General features: G+C 34.5%; 1 protein-coding gene and 1 long non-coding RNA gene across 5 annotated transcripts in view; one reads left to right on the top strand and one right to left on the bottom strand.

The window, feature by feature from the left end:
* The window catches only part of LOC308612841, a 156,982-nt gene that overhangs the window by 32,137 nt on the left and 98,863 nt on the right, over positions 1-25,982 (bottom strand). For 2 of the 4 annotated variants that reach the window (XR_014015144.1, XR_014015145.1), the window contains exons 4-5: positions 20,047-20,117; positions 18,927-19,013 (exon numbers count right to left, since the gene is read on the bottom strand). This is a non-coding gene — a long non-coding RNA (uncharacterized lncRNA). The remainder of the gene's footprint in view (positions 1-18,926; positions 19,014-20,046; positions 20,118-25,982) is intronic. The other 2 variants (XR_014015146.1, XR_014015147.1) reach the window with 1 other exon arrangement.
* The window catches only part of LRRC7 (leucine rich repeat containing 7), a gene marked incomplete at its 3' end in the record, with an annotated part of 507,551 nt that overhangs the window by 400,106 nt on the left and 81,463 nt on the right, over positions 1-25,982 (top strand). Inside the window, exons 14-21 of the mRNA XM_081225604.1 lie at positions 397-466; positions 2,400-2,499; positions 5,024-5,148; positions 7,234-7,482; positions 13,085-13,285; positions 20,202-20,313; positions 20,526-20,706; positions 22,375-24,055. Of these exons, the coding sequence (XP_081081730.1) occupies positions 397-466; positions 2,400-2,499; positions 5,024-5,148; positions 7,234-7,482; positions 13,085-13,285; positions 20,202-20,313; positions 20,526-20,706; positions 22,375-24,055 (2,719 nt within the window). The remainder of the gene's footprint in view (positions 1-396; positions 467-2,399; positions 2,500-5,023; positions 5,149-7,233; positions 7,483-13,084; positions 13,286-20,201; positions 20,314-20,525; positions 20,707-22,374; positions 24,056-25,982) is intronic.

Genomic DNA, 25,982 nt, shown 5'->3' with positions numbered 1-25,982 from the left:
CAAAACTAAACAAAAAATTACAAACTGTGATATGATCCATGAAAGTGCTTTGAGACTAAACTGGGGAAAGAAATTTAAATGAGGAGTCAAGAAAAGCCTCTTTGAGGAACTGACATTTAAGCTGAGAGTTAAAGAATATGTGGAATTTTAGTTAATTGAAGTATGGGAGAAAGAATATTCCAGACAGAAGAAAAGAGTTTGGTTAATCCTCAGAGTAGGCTGATAAAAGTTGTAAACTCAAGATTTTCACTTTTAAAAGATTACTCAGGCTGCTCAATGGAGAAAGAAGTAGAGAGAAGAATGAAACAAATAAGTTATAGTATTTTAAAAAATTCTTCATAAAAATGAAATTTATCCATCTTCACCCATGCTATTAGACTTTTCTTATTTTTGCAGATTGAAGAATTTACCATTCTCATTTACCAAACTTAAGGAGCTTGCAGCTTTGTGGCTTTCTGACAATCAGGTAAAATTTTTTATTACCTGATTTATTTTGTTTATTCAAATGAACTACAGTTGAAACTTTGAATTACTAACTTATTCCCAATAGGTACCTTTGACAATCACTGCAAAATATAGATTCTTTATACCCTGGAGGAGAGATTTTTGTAAAGGTAATAATACAAATAAGTATTTCATTGCTGTGGACAAACAGTACTATAGTTCTCACCCCTTTTAAATGCTTCAATCTAGCGTCTACTTCATTCTCAGAGATCTAATACATAAAATGATCATTTTTCTAGGTGGTACATACATGTCCTCAGAGGATGTACTTTAATTATACCTCTGAAGGTAAAGAATAAGAAATCATTACTACAATTCCCACATGAGGGAATTATTATCCTCCATGTTCCTTTTGTGTGTGTGTGTGTGCTTTTAATTATAATCAACTTAATTCTAAAACTTTATTCAAAAAATTTGTGATGTCTTTTGTTACTATTACCAGTATCTTCTGTGAAATTGCTTTGATATTAATTCTTATACTTATGAAAATAGATTATAATTGAATTAGTAATTGAGTGTTAATGAATAATTTTATTAACTGGAAAATAAAAAGAAATAGTTGAAGACATCTGATTTGCCACCAGAAAAACTGGTGATAGACGATTTTGACATAGTTTATTTTTCTTATTTTTACTTTTTTCTTGTAATCCTAAAATTTTAAAACATCCTACCCCAAAATATGAATTAACAAGTAAAAACAAATCATCTTGGATTTAGTTTGTTATGATTATTTTCTGAGCATAAAAACAGCATTACTGGTAAATGAATTGTTCAGACATAGGTATTGGGCTACTTTTGTAAAAAATTAAAATAAACCTCTACAAAATGTGAAATATAAGTGTGAGAATAATGTTTGTATTCCTACAGTCATTACAACACTTTCTTCCATCTACTAAAAAAAATTAGATTGTCATTCAAATTCAAGTCTTACCAATGGACTGTAGATTTTTCAAAGCATCAATATATCATTATAAATAAATCATTTCTGGAATCAACGTGAACTATGCTAATGGAACAGTCTTTTCTACAGTCTTGCATTGTAAAAAAACATCCCCTAATGTCATGATTTATTATTCTTGTGGGAGAATGAACAGAACAGTGGCTGCACCATTTAGCTTTTATTTAGAACAGTGATTTAATGTGTTTCTGACTTAGTTTCATGAGACAAGTTGGTATCCCAAATCCCCTTTGTGCTTCACTCTTATTAATAAATGTCATGAAATAAGTGTATTTTAAAATATTAAATAATATGATTATTTTCAATATGTTTATATAAAAATAGTATACAATATCAAAGTTCTAAAAAATACCTTCATAAATAGTATTTCTGAAATAAAATTAATAATAGAGAATTAAATGTTACCATACATAGGTAAATATATTGTGATATATCAAATACAAGGATTGTTGCTTATGTGTATGTGGACCCTGTCTTTGGTTACAAAAATCTCTTTAAAATAAATGCTTATGTTTTAACCTAATTAAATTCATAGATGATCTTGTATAGTATAAATTCGATAGCAAATTCCGTTTATTTTTTAGGGCAACAGTTCATGAAAATATAGGACTATACCAAAAGTTTACTTAGTTGAAACAGTTTGACACATTTTGGTCTCTTCAAGATCAAAACTGACATTACTCAATGAAGATGAATAGGTCTTATAAAAGCACGTTCTAAAGAAAAAGAAAATCTCATTATGAAAACCTTAGAATTTCAAAATATTCCTCTACAATAGTCTTATTTTATGTTATACTTTCTTATTTCATTACCTTTTTCCTTACTTTAACTGTTCATTCAGCACAGTGAGGCCAGACTATTGACCTTTATGCTATAGAAAAGAAATATTCTTTATACTTCCAATCTTATTAATCTAATTTATGTCCTTTGCTTCCAGTCCAAAGCCCTTATCCCTTTACAAACTGAAGCCCATCCAGAAACAAAGCAAAGAGTATTGACTAACTACATGTTTCCACAGCAACCTCGTGGTGATGAAGGTAAACAGTCAGTAGAAATTTCTCCTATGCTTGTATGATTATCAATAAAAGGGATTAATTTTATTCTAATCTCTGGCCAGTACTGGCACATGGGCAAGACACATAATTACATGACACGCATAAATCATTTGGGGGTTAACTCTAAGCAGATATCTTCTCTTCCGTACTGTAATATTCTAAGTAAGATTTCAAAAACATAACTCTTCCTCTTTATATCTGTCATGAAAATAATGTTGACTTTTAGTAGCGACATCTTCTCTTGGTGGATTGCAAAACCCAGGACTAGTTAACAGAAGGTGATACCTAGCCAGTTGAAATGAGCTAAGAACAGTCAGATCTTAAGGAAGATAAGTTGGTTTATTTCCTGCATTCACTAATTTTATGAACACAATTTAAACATTTAGTCCTGATCTCAGGCCCCGAATTATTTCATGTTAAGAGTCAACCGTAAAGAGATGACTTGCAAACGACTAATTTTTCAACTTGAGTTTTCCTAAACAATGTCAGCAATTATGATAGGAATAATTTTTGAAAGACTTAAACCTTTTTCAATAATAAAATTTTCTCTCCTATGATCACATTACTCATAAAATTTTTAAAGGAGCTTTATCCTTTACCATTTGGAACTCAGCACAGACCCCTTAGCCCAAGCCAGCACAGGCTGACATGCACATTTACCACAGTCTAACAGTAATAGTAATTCTTGAAAGAGTAAACCCACTTTAATCCACTCATGGATTAAATCCACCCAACCCATTTAAAAGAGAACAACTTTTAAAAGAAACTATTTGCTTATGTAGTTCTTATTTTCAGGATAATTATAATAAATGTCTTTAGTTTTTTTTACTTAAAAAGGGAAATGAATTATTTTGAGATATTTTAGGATATTTTTATTCAAATTTTGACTTACAGAAGTAGAAAAAGGAAAGATTGTTTCATATGTATTTTTCAGGCTTCAGTAACATTGATCTTTTGAATTTATGAAAGAAAAGCCACTGTGTTTACATAGGGTATAACAACAGTTTTAAATAAGGATTATGCTTTATTCATGCAACTTTACTTACATTTTCATTTTAATATCCCTAGATTAACAAAATATTTCATTTTGAAAGGATATAGGGGAAAATGAAAAGTGTCTCATATTTTCTGGCCATTTCTGAGATCTAGCCTGACAGATTAAATCCCTAAATTGTTCCATGGAATGAGGTAGAGCTAGTTAGGTAAGATGTGATGTTTTAGGAATTAGCTTAGTTTGTTTCACTTTGTTTTCCTTTGAGGAAAGCAGAGTTGGTAACAGAAAAGTTTTCTTGAAATTTAAGCAAGTCACCCTTTGGTTTTTCAAGCAGAAGTGTAATGAGTAAATTTGCAGAATTCCTGGCAACACACAAAGTTTTATATAATAAAGGTTATCCTTTGGGAAGTGCTTTTATTGCATTTTCATGTGATCTTCACAGGATTGTTGCAAAGAAGATATTACCATTAACCAACATGTAAGTTAAAGATTGATAAGCCATTTCTTTTCCCTGTTAATTTGAGACACATTTAGATTAATTGAGACCTGAATGTTAAAGACTATTTTCCAAATGCTTTTTTACCATAAAACCAAGCACCACTACATTGCCCCCTACCAGACACACAAAAGAACAACGACAGGGCTTCCCTGGTTGCGCAGTGGTTAAGAGTCCGCCTGCTGATGCAGGGGACACGAGTTCCTGCCCCGGTCCGGAAACATCCCACATGCCGCGGAGCGGCTGGGCCCGTGAGCCATGGCCACTGAGCCTGCGCGTCCGGAGCCTGTGCTCCGCAACAGGAGAGGCCACAACAGTGAGAGGCCCGTGTACCGCAAAAAACAAACAAACAAACAAAAAAAAAAAACGAACAACGACAAGAAAGGTTGCAATCTTGGACAGTTTATTGCAAAACCAAAGTTATGTAATACCTTTTATAACATCCTAATAGCATTTAGTGGTTACAGTTATGGACTGTATAATCACAGTCATGGTATAGAATCCTGCATTGTCTGTGGAGAAGCTGCATGGCTTTGAACAAGTTTCTTAAAACTCAGCTATAGTTTTCTCATTATTAAATTGAGGATTATATTACTTCTACCATTGTGCTGTTTTGAAGATTAAAAGAGATAATGGTTTAAAATACCTAATTCAGGTGTATTATCATAATTATGCTATGGAGAGCCCATTCTCTACACTGGAAAACTTCTCAACCCCAATATATAATTAATGTATACTTAAGAAAGCTGACTGTGAGTTAAGATGTTAAAAGACTATGTAACAAACATGAGGGGAATATTTTCCCTCTTTTTCTTTCTTTCCTTCTTTCTTTTTCTTTCTTTCTTTCCCTCTTTACTTCTTTCTTTCTTTCTGTTTCTTTATTTTTCCTTTTCTTTTTTTATTTCTGTATTTGTTTTTAGTACCTATCACCATTTTTTGCATAGCATACTAAGCTCTGTTAAATAACAATTTATGATTTTTTAAAAAAGCAATAACACTTTGGAATCTAACTGTAGATTTCCAGTCAGACAGTGACAGCTTTAACCCTACACTGTGGGAAGAACAGAGACAACAACGCATGACTGTTGCCTTTGAATTTGAAGAAAAAAAGGAAGATGATGAAAATGCTGGGAAAGTTAAGGTGAACCTTTTAATTTTTGTTTCCTCTTCCTTCTCATTATTTTTATTTGTTCATTGTTATTATTCAAATAGCCTTTGGGACTAATTGACTGACCTCTGCTAGAAGGTCAGATACATCTTAAAGTCTCATGGTGATACCTTTCATTATAGCAGGATGCTGATTTTGGATGCACTTTTGTGCTTCGGAATGAGACTAACATCCTGACTGAGAAAATTTCATATGCCACCCCATCTTACAGAATAGCAACATGAAAGAGATTCAAGCTGAGAGAAAGCCAAAAAAAAACAAAAAAACAAAACTAAGAATCAAACAAAAAAATCTGGGTGATGGGCTTCACCTTATTTCCTCTTTGAAACACTGAGATGTGTGTTTTTATTTTTTTAATCACTGATCAAGGCAAGGTATCATGCAGACTGTGTGAAGCCAAAATACACATTTATGAAAGAACCATTGGATTAATATATTACATTGGCATTAAAATCTCAGAAAGGTTCTATGTCTCTGGAATATTTGAGAAGACTTTATGAGTTTTCTTAAGTGTGAGGACAAGTTTTAATGGAGGTAAAAGCCTAATAGTAGGTGATGTCCCTTAGGGAAAATTACTTAAAATTTTTCACCTTAAAGCATATTTTTAAAAATGCTTATTGGCACTAATCTAAGTCAAGTAACAAGGTCGGAATTTTAAAATCTGTATTTTTACATTATATAAATTTGAAAATAACAGAATTTATATGGATTATATCAACATCAGATCTTCATGTTATCATCATGGCAACATCTTGAATCTCTCATCAATTTTTTATGGTATTATTTTTGCACTTTTTCCATCATGGATACTAACAGCTCTCACCCTTAGTGACTAATTACCTAAGTAATTGTATACGCATCCTATTAATAGATCTGGATTGTGTGATGTGTTCTTTTTTATCCCCTCATTCTCACATTTTCTAAACTTTTTTCTCAAACCAGCATACTCTAGAACCTTACTGGAATTAGTCAGTAAGGTAATTGACAAAGCCTACCTATATCATTGTGGAGAAATCAAAATGGATTCCCAAATCAAAATGACAATTTTATTAAAGATTTGGGCTTAAAAAATGTTTCTGAATGGTGGATTAATGCTATCTAATAACCAAAGAGACATTTTTTAACTAAAAATAAACAAAAAAAGATCTTTAGAACATTTCAGTTCTTCTTGTAAGGATTTTATATGTTAAATCCAGAACAAATGGATGATGCATTCTATACTGGACCTCTGATTCATTCTTTTACTTCATTGAATGTCAAAAACTACATACTTCTTCCTAAAAAGTAACCTATATTCAAAGGCTCCAAGAAGAAAAGAGTGCATTTAATACTGGTATATGTGTCATTGAAAGCATAAAATATAGCAAATGCAAACAGACATTTAGAAGCCCTGTTTGTGTGTTATGTGATCAAGTTTGATTATAATTAGAGTAGGTTCATTATACTTTAGAGTACATTTTCTCTATGTTTATTTATATTTGATTTATTTTATATATTGGTGAAATAATATGTTTCCAAAATCTCAAACTACTTGGTTTTGACCAATTTGAGTATTTCCAATGCCATTGGCTATTGGACAAATTGGAACACAAACAAATTTCTAAATAAATCATCATGGAAGTATGATGATGAATGGAATATGCTGAAATCTTGAACTAAATTAATTATACTTTTCTGGCTCATTACATGTACATTAAATTTAGCACCATTTTACCTTTTATTTACATAAAATTTTAAAGGGAACCACTGACCTATGGCATCAACTTCCAAATAGACTAGAGTATAATGCCCTACTTATAATGTGTTTAGTGTATGAAAGTATGAAAGTTCAGTTTAGTTTAGTATGAAAGCTGCATTGTGTGAAGAAATTGTGACCCTTTAGCTTCATATAATATTGGTACTGTTTTATTACATAGAATTAAAACTAATTTTCTGATGATTGTTTTAAATGCATTACCCAGAATGAAAAAAAAAATCAAGAATAGAAAAATGATAAAGTGAAAGTTTTGCTACAGTGCTCCTCTTTCTCCCAGAAAATGGAGATTCCTTCTCCCACAGGATCACCCCTGCCAAGCCCCCTGGGAAAGGGGCCAGCGTGGGATTACTCTCCAACCTGCCAGACTGTCTGGCGATTGCTGCACACCATGGGCCAGGTGTGATCAGCAGATCCAAGATATGCCCGTCCCCCAGAATGACCCACAGCTGGCATGGGGTTGTATAAGTGGCCTCCAGCAGGAAAGGAGCATGTGTACTCCATTGCCAGTTGCAGCACAATCCACCACTCTTCCCTCTCTAAGTGGCAGACAGGTAGGCCTAGGTGTTTGGGGTAGGAGAATCCCTTACGTAGAGGCAACCTTGGAACAGTGGTTTATGGGGTATGTTCTGCATGATTTGGGTTAAGAAATGTTGATCATATAGAAACCTTTCAATTGCCAGTGTTTGATCCCAGTTTAATTTTTTATTCATTGACATTGGCAATGGGGTGGGGAGAACTGAGTCAGAGGGGGAGGGAACATCGATATGATGTGCCCACTGGTGGGATATCTGGCATGTTTTTTAAGTTGGGTGCTTCATTTTTATTTATGTTTTTATTTTTCAAGATTTTTATTTAAAGTGTGGGAATACCAATAGTCGGGCAGAATGTTGATGACACTACTGATGCAAACTAAATTGTCCCCAGACATACACACATTTTTTTGTAATATCAATTCTGGGGGAGATTAAATAATTAAAACTTGATTCTAAAACAGCATGAGATTTGAATTGAAATTTGCTGAGAGTGGACTTTGAGCACAAAGATGGACATCTGTTGAAAAGCAACAATTTCCCTTTAATTTGAAGGCACAGATGATGAGAATTCCTGTAAGAGAAGATTGGCCTGGGAATTCTGGCAGATAGGGCTTCATTATCTCAGTGGGTGGGGTGTTGAAGAGTTTAATGAAAAAAAAATCCTAATGGGTTGTGGAAGAACACTACATTTTTTGTAAACCTTATCCACATGTAATGGACTAAATTCTTATTCTGTGTCTTATATTCTTTCTACAATATATGGCAAGCTGAGAATCCTAACTAAAACTGCTATAAGTTTCCTTTCTATGTAAAATGTTCCAATTAATACCTAGAATAAGATATTTCACAATTAATAACCAAAGCATTAACTATTATTTCTCTTACTGGAATTTACAATCAAATCAAATTATAATTTAATCATTATATAAGAAAAGCATAGTTCTTTGTGAATTCAAGGTATCACTTCTAAATGCCCTAGCTATTAACATTATTTCTTTCTTCATTGCTAAATCTTTGGGAGTCTCCAACATCTTGCAGCTACTATTTGCATTTACTGCACTTTCTTAAGATCTGAGATATATAGAATGTTGTGAAACACTTCTATTTTCCAAAATAAAATAACATTTCAGTAAAAATATTGATTTTAATAAAATGTACCTGTAAAATGAGCAAATACTTTATGGTGAGTGATAAACACAACATTTTGGTAAGAACATAATTGACAAATTTTTCCCACCTATTACATATATCCCATATTAGAATAAGGGAATATTTATAGCCTATATATTTAGCAATATAAAGAAACTAACTGGGCATTACTGAACTATTAATATAATTGTGTTTATGATCATGGTTATTCATTTCTGAAGCACTTCACACGTGCATTGAAAAATAGAGAGGCAAAACAATCTGTAAAAGTGTATAAAAATATGCTTTTAGAGAGCTTACAACCATAACAGAATTATAAAATACTATACTTTCATGTCTTTAATTATAAAATATTATGTTAACTTTATGTTTTAAAAATTGAAATTATCTTATTTAACTCAATAAAATTCACACTTTAGATTTACACTACTTCTTCCACAAGATTGTACAAATATATGCTGCACCTATACCAGAGAATAGCTCTGAGCCAAGTAACACTTGTGAAGCATAAGCTTTGGAGTTAGACCTGAGGTTGAATATGGGCATTGATTCCTGTAGCTGTATGACCTTCAAGTAACTTACACCATCTGAGTCCCTGTTTTCCTTCTGTAAAATGGTAACAGATGCTACAAATGGGTTGTGAAATTAAAATGAGATTTAATTATAATTATAGATTTTAATTAATATTATTAATTATAACTATTTATTATTCATATATAATTAAATCCATATGGTAAATAATAAAATAAGTATTGTTTATTATATAAATAACTAATAATAATTAGTTTTATATATTCTTATAAAATACTTTGCATGGTGACTATCACATGTCAGATAATGAGTAAATGATAGTTATTGCTGCATACAACCTGAAAAAAATCCAGTTACAGGTATTATAGTTAGACATATATATAATAAAACTAGATTGCCAAAAGACTCCAGATTCAAAAAATACATAAGAAGAATCTGATATTAGAAATAGTATCTAATCTCTGCATTAAAATCATACATTTTCAAGGGACTTCACATTTATTATCTCATTCGAGCTCTAGATTAACCCAAGATATTATCATTCCCATTTTACATGAGTAGAAACTGGACAGAAAGATTGTGGCTGATAGCTAGTTGGGGGTAAATCTGTGGTTTTAAGTTGGGTCTTCTGACTCTAAGTCCAGTAAATTCTGCTAGTAGACTAGTAAATGGGAAGCAAGTAGCTTATTGTATAGGTGGAACAGATCCAAGTTTTATGAGAGCTGAAGCTTCCACAATTTGGAGAGGAGCCTCTTTAAGGAAAAGAATATAAAATAACCATGTAAATACATAAGTAGGGCTCCTCACAAGGCTTTGGAAAGAGCCCATGCAGGTGACAGTCCCTAAAACTTAAGCTTCTTTAGCTTAATGGCAAATCCACTTTTATTTCTACATTTAAATTTTTTTTTTTTTTTTTTTTTTTTTTTTTTTTTTTTTTTGCGATACGCGGGCCTCTCACTGTTGTGGCCTCTCCCATTGCAGAGCACAGGCTCCGGACACACTGGCTCAGCGGCCATGGCTCACGGGCCCAGCCGCCCCGCGGCATGTGGGATCTTCCCGGACCGGGGCACGAACCCGCATCCCCTGCATCAGCAGGCGGACTCTCAACCACTGCGCCATCAGGGAAGCCCCATTTAAATATTTTTACAGAGATAAAGTACCCAAATATATTCTGGTGATGTGACCAAAATATAACATTAACTTGCTTATAAAATAACCAGAAAATATTGGTACCATGGCCATTAGCAAATAGCCCTCTGCGTCAGAAGAGACACAGCATCTACAAAAATTAGAATACATTACTCGATGTATTTAATTCAGTTAAGAAAGAACACGTCCCAGGGGGCTTCCCTGGTGGTGCAGTGGTTAAGAATCCACCTGCCAATGCAGGGGACATGGGTTCGAGCCCTGGTCCGGGAAGATCCCACATGCCGCGGAGCAACTAAGCCCGTGCACCGCAACTACTGGGCCTGTGCTCTAGAGCCCACGAGCCACAACTACGGAAGCCCATGCACCTAGAACCTGTGCTCTGCCATGTGAGAAGCCACCGCAATGAGAACCCTGTGCACCGCAATGAAGAATAGCCCCCACTCACCACAACTAGAGAAAGCCCATGTGCAGCAACCAAAACCCAACACAGCGAAAAATAAATAAATAAATTTATAGATAAAAAAAAAGAACACTTCCCATTTTTTGCCTTTGATTCAATTTAGAAGTGTAGTTTTAATATTGAGGATTGTTAAGGTGTGTAGAATTTTAATTTAAGGACCTATTTGAAAGTTATTTTTCATTCATATTAAAAATTTAAAGATGTTCTTAATTGGCATAATAGTCACACCATTCTACAATTTACATTTTTTAAATGTAGTTTTTTGACTTTTAAGTCCTTTGATATCAAGGACTTTTAAACAAGTTCAACAATATAATTTTTAAACGTAGATCAAATTTGTGATTAATGTTTCTAATACCAATTTAAACAGCAGATCCAAGAATGCATTCATCCCAATGGATTTTGTCTAGCATGGCTATCATCCTTTTTATGTTTATTTAAGAATGCATTATAAAGTACCCTGAGATATACTTATATTACACTCTAACAACTTATACATTTTTTTTTTTGGTAAAGCCTAACTTTTTTTCTTGGGTTATATTTTTGTAGCTTTGTTTCTATATATTATTAACTTCATCATATTTGTTTCAGCATATTAAAGATTAAATTACATTTCAATGAGATTTACACTAATAAATTTATCTGGTTTTTCACCAGCTTCCCAAAAAATTATTGGAAAAATAATTTTGTAATTTTAGTTCTGAAAGGAATGTTAAAAATCATCTACTGAAGTCCAATCCCAGTATTTGACATGGACAGTGAGCCACAGGAAGATGAAATACTAGAATAACAAAGTTGGTGGATTTGCTAAAACTGAAGATGAGCAAAAGTGTTTTAATTCATATTTATAATCCTCAGATCTATATCACTATCATAGTTTCTTACATCCCATGTGTTACATAGGTGTGGAGGGAGTGTGTATGTGTGTGCCCCACCCTCTTTCTCTTTTTATCTCTCATCCCCCTCTTTCTTCTTCCCTTTCAGCTTCTCTTCCACCTCTACCCTCCCCCAATGACCCTCACACACACTTTCCCCAACACATACTCACCACAATCACATAAATCATTGCATTTTGTAAAGTTGGTTCTACTCAGATTCAAAAAGACATGACTATTGGAATAAACCAAGCAAAGTAAATATGCCCCCTTATTTTTCCTCCCACTCCATTTTAATCAGCCTGGATAATTTGTATCTATTCCATTTTAAGTATAGTTTAAGTACTTTGAAGGTGGGATATTCTGTATGGAATGTCTCATATTTTCTCTCTCTGAATTAAATGTGAAGAATAGTAATTAATATATGTATATTCCCTAAAGTCAGATTGATACACCAAAAATGAATTCAAGAATAGAAATAGGGCTTCCCTGGTGGCGCAGTGGTTGAGAGTCCACCTGCCGATGCAGGAGACACGGGTTTGTGCCCCGGTCCGGGAAAACCCCACATGCCGCGGAGCGGCTGGCCCTGTGAGCCATGCCCGCTGAGCCTTGCGTGTCCGGAGCCTGTGCTCCACAACGGGAGAGGCCACAACAGTGAGAGGCCCGCGCACCGCAAAAAAAAAAAAAAAAAAAAAAAAAAAAAGAATAGAAATAAGTCTCTGGATAAGTATAAGACAAAATTTACATATTTACCTAGAATATCCTAGACAATGTTCTCAATTTTTTATTTCTCTTTATTGTAAGATGTAACCTATAAAGCATGTTACTTTATTATGGTAAAAACTAAATATAAAAGCCTCCTTGAAGGATTTTTTTTAAGTTATTAACAAGAATTAGCTACCCTACCTTTTGATGTAACATGCTAATTAACACAGAGCTGGTGCATATTTGATGGCAGATACTGTCAACTCCCCATTTTTTAATACATGATAACTCACTTGTAAATCTTTTGGGGTCTTCTCCCATCACCTGCATTGATACTCCAAAGATATTTTTTAATGTCAAAATGATTATTTTTAAATAATTAAAATAGGTAAGGGAACAGCCTCTAAAGTATAAAAGCAGCTGATAGTAACTTAATTAAATTTTTCAGAGATTACCAATCACTTAAGTGTTTGACCTACTGCTATTTCAACCATCTATAGAGTAGACCTAAACATAAGATATAATCCAAAAATTGTTTTTAATCTAGAAAGGTGGCCAGGCGTGGGGAGAAGTCCCAGGAGGCAGAATGTGAAAAGAACACTGTGTGTTCTACTCTACAACACAGTTTTTCAGCCAGCTCAACACTCACTATATTGCATTTGGTTATACTACTGCACATAAAATGGAGTAGTTTTGTGAACATGCTTGCTGAAGGTATTTTTATGTTAAATTTCTTTTTATAAACTTCTAGGTTGAAATAAACCTAAAACGATATCCAACTCCTTACCCAGAGGATTTAAAGAATATGGTAAAATCTGTTCAAAATCTGGTGGGTAAGCCAAGCCATGGAGTGCGTGTTGAGAATTCAAATCCAACTGCTAACACGGAGCAAACTGTGAAAGAAAAATACGAACACAAGTGGCCTGTAGCCCCAAAGGAGATTACAGTGGAGGTATTTCAAGGTTATTGGTAATTGCCAGTGTGGTTTGGATTTTTTGGAATTACTAAATGATATGTTTTTTTAACTGAACAGATCTTCCTTGATAAGTGCATTTTTTCCTAATATATAAATGAGTCTCTCTACTCTTCCAAACTATGAGGGTTGCATTTAATAAATGCACCTTCATGGCCTAAAATCATTAATACAGCTCCAAAAGTTCCAATACACACAGAAGGAATAATTCGCTCACCCAGCTAGGCCTGGTCAGTAAGTGCATTAAATCATTTTCATGATATTCCTTTGACTACCCCAAACTTTTATTGTATGAGTCATTAGAAAAACCTAAATGAAGTTTTTTTTATTATTAGTATTCTGTAAATCTCAGTAAAATTCTTGATCAGATTTAGAGCCAATTTTTTAAAATGTTTTTGTGTTTGGGTTACACCCTTTATAGGAAACACTACTATATAAAAAGGGGCAGTTACTTTGAAATTTAGCTTTACGGAATCTAATATGAAGCTTAGTTCCTATATTTTAGAATGAATTAGATATTCATCCTTATCAACTTGTATGGTCTGAAAAGAATACAACTACATTTATGCCACCTCTGTACTATTTCATCTACTCTTCAACTAATTTGGTTATCATCTTTTAATCTTCATTAGAAACATAATTGATATGAGTACATCTAGAAGTTCCTATACCTGCTGCTCAAAAATCTAGGCTGACAAAACTCTTTTACAAATCTGCATTCAAAGCATCAGTTTTTTGCATTAAACACCAACTGTATATTTAGCACTGTGCTAAACACTGTGAGAGAGAGAAAAGAAATATGAAATGTGTGAATAGTCCCCAAATAATTGAGAACCTAGCCAGGTAAACTTAACACAGATGAAGCCATTAGAGAACGTATTATATAAAACATGATAACATCGTTGGTTGTGTGATGGAGAATATAATACTCTAAGAAAATGGAGTGATAAGCAGTCACTGCCAATCACTTTAAAAGTTATGTGAAATGCTTAAGATTGAACTGCATATTAAAGATTAGATGATTCTTTTCAAGTCAAAAAGAGAAGAAGGCATTCTAGGCAAAGAGAAAAGAAAGCTTAAGCAAAAATAAGCATGGTGTGTATATCTGCCAGTGGAAGTACAAGCCTGACCCAAAAGAGAGGAATATAGCTGGATATCTAAGGAAGAAAATTTAAGTAAATATTTCTTTTCATTGTTTTTTTCATTTTGCTTATAAAACTCATATTATTATACTTTTTCATCTCTAAGACATTACAGATATACTATAGCAAAGCAACATACTTTTCTTTTATCTCTAAGATACTGCAATAATATAAAAAGGAGTAAAACTAACATTTAGTGGGTACACCCTAAATACACATACACTTTATATTTAGATCTCATGTCATCACAGTTTAACATCAAAATAACTGTAAGGTCATGATAACCCATAAACTGAATAACTACTGCAAAATACGTAGATCCTAAAATTGCTTGATACAGGGATGGGAGAGATGAGACAATGATGGCTTTGGTCATGAATTTAATAATATCCCAATAGTAGAAAAAAATCTTAAAATTGTCCCACAAGCACTTCAAACTTAACAAATCCAAATTAATTTTAATGTTTCGTCCTCAAACTTGCTTCTGCTTCAGTATAATTGGTCTTGATGTCAGCTGGCACCATTATCTACCGGTTCACTCAAGCTAGAAATTTGGGAGGTATGTTGATTTCTTTCTCCTTTTTTCTCCCCACCCCCTGCCCCTTCCAGTCACTAACTCCTATACATTTTCATCTACGTGTATCTCCTCTATCTCTTCAGGTCCTCAACTCTGTCCTGCATTTCTGTAAAAACTGTCAATTTCTTGGCTTACCTTGTCCCAAGCCCCCTCATTGCCTTGCTAATGATCCTTTTAAAACACATATCTAATCTTGTCCTCCTTAAAAAAAACACTATAGTGACTTTGTATTGCCTATCTAATCTTCTTAATTTGCTAAAGCAGTCAAGCTAAATATCACTGAAGCTCAACTTTCAGCTTTATATTCATTTCTATGATTCACCCCACTCTTTCTTAGTTTTCTTCATCTACTAGCCTTTTCCTCTTGAATATAAATTTCACTGATAATATCAATATTTTTTCTAAAATTGAGATTTTAGATCTTCTGTCCCCAACTTTTAGCCATCCTAGGGCTAGGAGATGTCCTTTTCTGTATCATCCTCCCTTCTCATTACTGCATCCAAATTAAGGGGTCCTAATTCTATTCTACTTCCAGATATAATAAACACAAATAACCAAGTGTCTAGCTGATCAGTGTATGCTATGCATTTTTATTATATGTTTTACCTGTGCCTGCCATTTTTGGGTTATCATTATTTAGATCATACTACCAAGAAGGTGGAAGAGGGTGTCACACGCTGTATGACATATTTATCCATGTTGTTAAATATGGAAAACCAAGAAAAAACAAACAGAGGTAGGCAGGAGCAAAAGCAGAAAACAGAAAGAAGAAGCAAGGTAAATAGGTTACAAATGCACCAGAGAAAGAGGGAAAAGGAAAGATATATCATTTATTGATCACTTTCTATTTGCAACCCTATGCCAAGAGTTTTAACATAGAGAATATGGCCAAGAGAGCCATGAGAACAAGGAGGTCAGAGAGATATGAAGGTTCTCCTTTGCCCCCATTTTCCTTCATATATGCCTTGTGGAGATTACATTTGTTTTTCCCCCAGTATCTTAGTCCATTTGGATGGCTATAACAGAAAACCATAGACTGGGTGACTTAGAAACAGTTTTTAAGGAGCCAGATTTTATTTATATGTAAAAACCAAAGCCTATGAGACTGAAAATCAAAATTTCAAAGGCTCAAAAGTATCAAGGGTTAATATACAGTGATAGCCAAGAAATACCTAACAGTTCCAATTATTATTGATAGGTCTGAAGAACTTAGTAAATATTTATGCCCCACTTAGTGGTTATTTGAAAAAACAATACACATAAATTGAAAGAGAAAATAATAGTTTTAGTTCATTCTTAAATAACCAAAACTACTTACTCATGGAATGTGTGCACCTGTTGGACACCACCTACCTTCTCAAACCTTGGAATCATATTGGGTACTACAACTCTAATTTCTGTTTCACATTGATTTTCGAGTGGCACTTGATTATTTTTTATCACAGCAACCACCAAAAACCCAGATTCACAAAGACTATTAATCAAAAGAAGTGTGCAATCTAATGTTGAAACTGAGAGCTACCTCAAGGTAGCAGTTCTTACAGAATCTGACTGATGTCAAGTATTGTTTTTTTCCCCTCAAATATTTAAAATAACCCATGTGTCCCTGTGAATTAGCAACAGCACTGTGAGTGCCTCAAGAACACAGTTTTCAGAACAGGGGAAAGGACTTAAGTCTAGAAGACATGAATTCAAAGTTTGACTCCACCTTGTTACCAATTGTATGACCTTGACAAGTCACTGAAAACTTTCTGAGCCTTGGTTTTTTATCTTTAAAAATACAGATAATAGTAACAGTCCTTCAGAGTTTTGGTGGAGATGAAATCAGATGAAAACAAATTTTTATAACAGTTCTGAGCACAGTTCATGGTACAGAGGAAAGCTGCAGTAAATGACTATTCCTTTCCCATCCACAAGAGAGGGAGACCCTACCACATTCTCCTTTAATACTTCTGTGAGTCACTAGCTTTCATTAACCACTTTCATAAAGGAAGGCACTTTTCCATTTCTTAAGAGACTCAGTCCAATTTCTCTCTGTAGAGGAATCACATCTTTCTCCAGGAAAAAGAGAATAGTCAATTACCCTTGAAAGTTTCCTTAAATGCTTTTATTAATGCCTTTATTTATTTTGACTCGAAAGCTCAGGCATAAGCTTTTTTTCCCCCTTTGACTTCTACCTTAGGCTTTAGGCTCCCTTTCACTACAGCAGTATCAGCCAAGATTTAGTTTGACCAGTGGAAGGGCAATGGGGTTAAAAAAAAAAAAAAGATTTTACTTTTCTTTCCCCTCAATCTCTGTCCCCTCACCAGAAAAAATTATGGCTCAATTTACTTATAATGGGAACTCCACTAAATTTGGTTCCCTACTGGTAACTTCCACTGTCTTCACCCATAGTAGTCCCAAAAGTTTCACCCACTTTTCCAACATGAACTTGATTCTTCCAGCTATTTATATAAGATTTTATAGAGGCAAAGCCAATTATTAATTTCCTTTGTTGGATAGTTAACTTTGCTATGTGAAGCCCATTTGAGAAGTGAGCTTTTCTTAGGATAGACAATATAGCATATACAGTATCCAATAGAAGACCTCCAAGAAGAACAGATTCCAGTTCAAATCCCAGCTCTACCACCTATTAAGCTTGTGACTTGGAATTATTAGCTTACCTCTCTGAGCTTCCATTTCTTTACTTGTAAAACAAAGATGATAATAATAAACAACTTAAAATAATAAATAACAATAAAAATAAGATTATCGTTTAAATAATCAACAGGGATAAAATAGTGTTTAGCATAGTAACACAATAGTAGACAGGTAATAGATTCTTCTTAACTGATGACCACCATCATCATCATCATTATTTTGCTCATAAAGATAAGAGAGTCTAACTGGGTCAGTGTAAATCCATTACTCTTGTTTCAGTAGTAGTCCTCTACCTAGGTGGAGGGCCACAGAATTCTAGAGAAGAGATGCAAGTTCATGATTAGCTGATATCATTCTTCCCAGTCATGAGGGCTCTTTTTTAATTCAAAATAGAAATTCTTGAGCAGGGTCAGAGACTAGAATTTAAGTCAAACTATAGCTGCCATGCAGAGCTCCAGTCACAATTGTGAGATACAAGTGTAAATGTTTGATCTATACATAAAAGATAACTTGAGTACTGAATGTGTAAGGCATAAGGGGAAAAAAAAGTAGTGGAAACCCTTAACTATATTTACATTTCTGTGCTTATACAACTATTTTGTTTATTTGTTTTTGACTAAAACAAAATGCTTTTACTTCTATAATAAAATGTCATAAGAATATTTCCTTTTTAAAATATTATTTCAACAAATAAGTTATATGATATTTATAGAATGTTAGTATCAGACAGAAATTTGCACTAATTCTTATTATCTATTACCCCCATTTTATTGATAAATTGAATAAGATCCAGAGAGTTACAGTGACTTGCTCGAGGCAACCTGATTAATAAGTGATAAAGCAGTAATAAAACAGAAATATGCAACTTTGTAACTGAAAAATTTTTGAAAGTCTTAACATATTTTATGCCTTTCATAGTACCATTTCTCAAACTTGCATCTGCTTCTACTTAATAAATGTCTCTAAAGATGTGTGAAGGCTTTTACTCTATTCTCTCAACTCAAAACTTTATCCAAAGTTTCTTATGCTAGACTTTTGAAATAATTTTCAAAATCCATGAAAACACAGATTTTCCTATTCATCTCCAGAATTTCCATCAATCCCATTCTCTTTTCCGTTCCTCTTCAAATATATACAATACTGCATTTTAAGTCTCTAATATGCTCAAGCTGAGCTAACCAGGAGGCAGCAATGTAAGGGATAATCATAGGACTAGAGCCCAAAGGAATCCTACCTGCATGCGGGATCTTTGTCTACTTACCTATGTAAGCCTGGGCCTCACTGAGTCTCAGAATCCACCTTTAAGAAATGAAAGGATTGGACTAGATGATCTTCCAATCTTCTCCCACTGAAATATTATTTTTTTTTAAGTGTCAGATATACCCATGTTTGCGGTAGCAGGCGGGGGTAGACAAAATGTATAGTAAGAGTTTCTTTCTGATATTACCAACCAATTAGTTATAAGGCAGGAACCATTGCATTATTATATTTTGTCCTCAAGTGTATTCTTTCTCCAATTTAACAAAATACTTCTAAATGTATTACCTTAATGTTCAAACAAACAAGTACTAATGAACGAAAAAAACTGAAAATTCTTCTTTGAATTCAAATTGAGTTTAAGGGGAAAAGACAGAAAGATAACTGCTGTGCATAAATTTATATCACTACTTACTCCTGAGCATAAACAAGCCATTTTTATATCTAGAAGGAAGTGAGAATGTTGCTTTTCCTAATGTCCTCCCACTACCTGGTTAACCGGGAATAATAATTTGAATTACAGAAGTTTAAAATTCATCGTTTTTTTTAAATACATTTATTTGTCATAAAGTTGTATTCTTATACCAGTGTTGCTCATTATACTGAGTGAAAGGGTGTAGATTGAAGATTTAGCAGGCTAGATTGATCATGAGAAAACTAGAAACCTTAGGAAGAACGCATGGTAAAACTAAAGAAACTGAGAAGATCACTTGGGTAACAGTAGGAATTAAGAGGGAGATTGGCAGTAAAAGCTGTATTTATAGGGCCCAATTGTGCATTAACTTTGTTAATATTTGAAAAAAAAAACTAGTTGGTCAGCAATATATCCCTCTTAGAACTCTTAAAAGACTTCATCCCTTAGAACTCTTACATGTTTATATGTTATAGATTATGTATTGTATTACTTATATATGACTTATTATAATTCAGTCGTGTTTTATGAGTTACATCTATCTCCCTAACTAGACTGTAAACTCCCACAGGACATTGGTGACATTTTGTCTTTCTTTGGAAACTCCACAGTTCTTTGCACAGTGCCAGGCATATAAACAGCTTTCAAAAAATGTCTGCTAAATAAATGGACTCATTTAAATTAGAAAAACATAAAACATTTTAGTGCTTACCTCAGAGATACATATGATTCACTCCTCCTAGTACGCCATGGTGAATTAAATTCTGGAGTCCCATCTTGTATCTGAGCCAAATAAAGATATTGCCATCTTGGTTAACCAATGTTTAAATGTTTACTTTCCTTGTCCTGTATTATTATATCTCTCAGGATTCTTTTGTTCATCCAGCTAATGAAATGAGGATTGGGGAACTTCACCCTTCATTAGCTGAGACCCCTCTGTACCCACCCAAACTTGTTCTGCTAGGGAAGGACAAAAAAGGTAACATTGTGAACCTGATGTGGAAAATATGCCACAAATGCATGTGCATGATGAATCACCAGTTGTAAATTATGATATACCATAGTCTATATAAATATTTTATAAATATGTATCTCTAACATTCATTGGTATGCTGTTTTTCATACTTGCCTTTCTGTGTTTATACTTGTCAATGTTCACAACATTATAATATTTTCCCATTTACATTTCAGAATCAACCGATGAGTCTGAAGTTGACAAAACTCACTGTCTGAATAACAGTGTTTCCTCAGGCACTTACTCAGACTACTCGCCTTCCCAGGCTTCCTCAGGATCCTCTAACACCCGGGTTAAAGTGGGGTCCTTGCAGACAACAGCTAAAGAGGCAGTACATAATTCTTTGTGGGGTAACAGGTGTGTTTAGAATTCCCTCTTTTCTGTCCCCAAATGCTTACTTTCAGCAACATTTTTAAAAAATGGAATCTTCTTAATTTTGGGATTGTATTCAGTACATGAGTGGCATAGAAGACAGAGGGGAAGGTAAGCAAATGTAGTCCCCCTGGGATTTCCAAGAGTGGATAAATCCATTTTACACAGCAAAACCATTGTTTACGGGAGCGAGGGTAGTACATTAACAGATTGAGATGATAGAACCAAAAAAATTTTTAATCGAAAATCAAAAATTGTGTTTGCCTCAGTACATAATAGTGACACATTTGGGCATTCACCATCCAAAATGGTGTTATGAATTAAAGAAAGATTCATGGAAAGCACTAATGTGCCAAGTACAGAGTAAACATTCAATAAATTTTTCATCAGCATCTTCATCATCATCATTTTATCACCACCTGGAAAAGTTAGAATGTAAGTAAAAGTATTTAATCCTTCCAAAATGGCTCTTACTCTATATTACTTCCATTTTACAGATATATTAAAATCAAAAGCCACGGAGGTCAATAAAGTGACTCAGTGAAGTAGTATTTACCCAGCGCTGATTCCCTTGTTTTGTAACAGGTTGCTATGTTTCACAGTACAAATAGCAAATAAAAATTGTCATATGATATAGGTAGTCAATGACTTTCACTTAAATTTACTGATAATGTCAATACTGTTAACAATATATTCTTTGGTAATTGATGGATAACTATTTCTACTCATTGATGCCCATGATAAAAATCTTAACTCTTTCAGTTTGTAAATTTATTATTTGTTATATAAGCTGAGACTAATTTAGGTACTTTTGGAAGATGCCTTCTAAATGAACTTTTTTTCAATTAGCAAAAGCACTTAAAAGTCTTTAATAAAAGATATATAATTCAATATCATTAGTGTGCAAACGGTTTAGAATAAACTTAGAAAAATGAGCATCTTGTAGAGACACTGTGGTCACCAGAATAAACATGCCAATGACCAGAACTCATAATTTAATTTAATTTAATTTAATTTACATTCTAGAAAAAGATATGTGAATGCATACACTATACAATGGGTTTACTGTCTTCCAATACCTGGCCCTCAAATATGTTATTTGAAGACAACTTGGGTTCATTAGATATGAGAAGCATTGATAAGAAATGTACTCTCAACTAATAGTTTGGAAATGTACTGAATCAGAAATTCCAGAGATGGGGACCAGGAATCAGGTAGCTCTAATTATCAGACATGTTTCAGGACCATTACTAAAAATATCTATATTTCTTTCATTCACTCATTTATTCATTCATTCATTCAACAAATATGTACTTAGTACCTACTATGTGCCAAGCACTATGCTAGGCCTGAAGAGAAATAAACCTCTGCCCTCATGAGTTTACATTCTAGCAGAGGACACAAGACATATAATAGGTAAGTAAACTGTGTATATTAGAAGGTAATGATAACTGAGAAGAAATAAAAGTTAGAGCAGGGTAAAGGGGTGACTTTTTTTGGACATGGAATAATAATGCTATCGTCAATCATAATTGAGGTGTGGATGAATGATCAGTTGAACAAAGGATGGTGGTATTCTTGCCTGCTTGTTCTTTCTGGCAAAGACCCAGATCTTCCTCATTTTCATGTTCCTTCTTCCCATTGTGTTCACAGGATTGCACAATCTTTCCCACAGCCTCTTGATGCAAAGCCATTGCTCAGCCAGCGGGAGGCTGTCCCCCCAGGGAATCTACCACAGCGTCCTGACCGGCTGCCATTGAGTGACACTTTCACTGACAACTGGACTGATGGCTCACATTATGATAACACCGGGTTTGTTGCAGAGGAAACCACAGGCGAGAATGCCAACAATAATCCTCTCCTGAGTTCAAAATCTAGAAGCACATCTTCTCATGGACGCAGGCCTTTGATTAGGCAGGATAGGATTGTTGGTGTTCCCCTGGAACTTGAGCAGTCTACACACAGACACACACCAGAAACAGAAGTGCCTCCTTCCAATCCTTGGCAGAATTGGACCAGAACCCCTAGTCCTTTTGAAGACAGGACTGCTTTCCCTTCCAAATTAGAGACAACCCCTACCACCAGCCCACTGCCTGAAAGGAAAGAACATATAAAAGAATCTGCTGAAATACCTAGTCCTTTTTCTCCAGGAGTACCATGGGAGTATCATGATTCTAATCCCAACAGGAGTCTCAGTAATGTCTTTTCTCAAATCCACTGCCGCCCAGAGTCTTCTAAAGGTGTTATTTCAATTAGCAAAAGCACAGAGAGGCTTTCCCCACTAATGAAAGACATCAAGTCCAATAAATTCAAGAAGTCACAGAGTATCGATGAGATTGACATTGGCACATACAAGGTTTATAATATACCATTAGAAAACTATGCTTCTGGGAGTGATCACTTAGGAAGTCACGAACGACCTGACAAAATGTTAGGACCAGAGCATGGTATGTCCAGTATGTCTCGAAGCCAGTCAGTCCCGATGCTGGATGACGAGATGCTCACTTATGGAAGTAGTAAAGGGCCACAACAACAAAAAGCTTCCATGACAAAAAAAGTCTATCAATTTGACCAAAGCTTCAATCCCCAAGGAGCAGTGGAGGTTAAAGCTGAAAAGAGGATACCACCCCCATTTCAACACAATTCTGAGTACGTGCAACAGCCGGGAAAAAACATCACCAAGGATTTGGTTAGTCCTAGAGCTTACAGAGGATACGCACCGATGGAGCAAATATTTTCATTTTCTCAGCCATCTGTTAATGAGGATGTTGTAGTAAATGCCCAGTTTGCAAGCCAAGGTGCCAGGGCAGGCTTCTTGAGAAGAGCTGACTCCCTGGCAAGTTCCACAGAAATGGCCATGTTTAGAAGGGTCAGTGAACCTCATGAGCTGCCTCCGAATGATAGGTACGGCAGACCTCCATATAGGGGAGGTCTGGATCGCCAAAGCAGCGTTTCAGTGACTGAGTCCCAGTTCCTGAAAAGGAATGGCAGGTATGAAGATGAACACCCTTCATATCAAGAAGTGAAAGCTCAGGCGGGAAGTTTTCCAGTTAAAAACCTTACCCAAAGGAGGCCATTGTCTGCAAGAAGCTACAGTACAGAGAGTTATGGTGCCTCCCAAACCAGGCCAGTTTCAGCTAGGCCTACTATGGCAGCTCTTTTGGAAAAAATACCATCTGACTATAACTTGGGTAACTATGGTGACAAGCCATCAGATAACAGTGATATAAAGACGAGGCCTACTCCTGTGAAGGGAGAGGAGAGCTGTGGTAAAATGCCTGCAGACTGGAGACAACAGCTGCTTAGACATATAGAAGCTAGAAGGTTAGACAGGGTATGTTTGGCATTTCTCTGTAAGAATATCCCTCCTGCCTTTAGTTTTACTTTATTGGCATTTCTAAGCACATGTAGTGAAGCATGAACTACATGAATGAATAGATGATCAGCATTTTATTTATCTTTATATTGTGGGGAAATTGATCATAATAGTTTTTCATGGATACTGTTTGATGCTCTTTGAGAGTTCACAATGTACAGGTGAATTATTTATCAAAACTATCCTAAATATGGTTAGTAAGAAAGAATTTGACTCTGTTATATGGGATAGTGCTTCAATTGCTTTCTAGCCATTAAGGCAAAATGCATCTCCTAGGACACAAAACTGTTCTCTAGTGACCTAAAGAGTATGATTTTTATTGAATCTATAAAAAGTGAGTATTCTACCCCTTTCTGCACAGACTCACTTATATTAAAATCCGACCTAATTTGTTTATACAATTTGCATATAGTTACTGCTATGGGACTACTAAAGTTATTACTTCTAATAAGCAATAATCTTCTCAGCAAGAAACAGAAAAATAAAATAAGCAGAGATTGAATGCCCTCATACACATTATTTTACTCAATGAAATCCTGCCATTTAGAATGTTGTTTTTCATATAGAAAGAAATGGTTAAATTCAAATCATACTACAGACAACAAAAATAGATGATGTCTTTATAAAGAATACAAACGTACAAGTTAGTGTGTATATTGCAGCAAAAAAGGGGGGGACATTAATCCCAATGCAGCTAAAAATTGAATCACAACAAATCATGAAATGCATAGCAATTGAGGAGAGAAAAAAAAAAAAAAACTTGTATAAGGCCTAGAATTACTTTTTGTTGTTGTTTGTATCTCTCAAGAGAAGTCTGCATTTTCTAGAACTATGATCAATTGACCATCACCATTGAGTGTATTGATACTTTGCGGCTTTGGTGTAGAGGGCTTTGTGTACTCTGCATTGACCTTAGAATCTTAAAAGTCCTTTTTGTGAAAATAAGGCCTTTTGTTCTCATTTTCTAGATTTAAATGCTCAGTGTAAATTGGGGATCTGGGTAATAATATACCATTAGAATGTTTCACTCAATAGTTTTATTTTATTTGGTGTCCTGCTAAAAACACAGGTCACTGCATTTATTATATATTTTCTTAATGCTGAATTTTGTTTTCAGGTGTACTCTTTTAAAATAATTATATTGTTTGTAGGTCGTGTCTACATGACAAGAAAACAATTATTTATAGGGAAAGAGTGAACTAATAAGTGTGGGTGTGGGTATTAGTTTCTCAATGTGGAAACTGGTTCTGCCTTGCAAAGTATTTCATCAGAATGTCTGTTTCAAATAGGTGTGCTCAGTCCCATTGAAGGGAGCCTCATCAAAGCCTCATGACTGGCTGTCAGTGGGAGACACCTGGTCGGTTGTCACCATGCCTTACCTCAAGTTATACCCTCCATGTAGACAGATAACTTGGAGGGCGAAAATATTTGGGGCCAAATAAAACAGTACAGTTTGGGAACTCTGGCCTCGTGTAGACACGACCATACGTAACAGGGTAAGATGAACTAGCCAAGAAAGGTTATAAGAAGCTTTTTGGAGCATATATACAATGACTAGTAATTTGAGGCAACAGAAGAGTGAGTGAAAACAAAGCATGAAAAAGAAAAGACAAAATTTTAAGCACTTGGTACCATCATTTATTTACTGGTTTCCCAAATAAATGGTTCCTTTCCTTTGATCAGAGCTACTGAAAAGTAGGTGACTCCTCTAGTTGGAGCAGGAATTTGGAGGGAGGAAAATAGGACTGGGGAAGGGGGAATTGGATCAGCAGAAGTCTGGAGGCCCTGCCTGTCCCAGATCCAGATAACTAAAAGTAAATTTGTATGTATTTTTCCATTACTGTGACAATACCTCCCTTTTTAATTAGTCTTCACATATCCTCCG

The sequence above is a fragment of the Mesoplodon bidens genome (genome assembly GCF_964165515.1).
Source record: "Mesoplodon bidens genome assembly, chromosome: 2".
Classification (NCBI taxonomy): Eukaryota; Metazoa; Chordata; class Mammalia; order Artiodactyla; family Ziphiidae; genus Mesoplodon; species Mesoplodon bidens.
The sequence above is the reverse complement of the archived record's forward strand: the minus strand, read 5'-3'. Positions and strand labels throughout refer to the sequence as shown.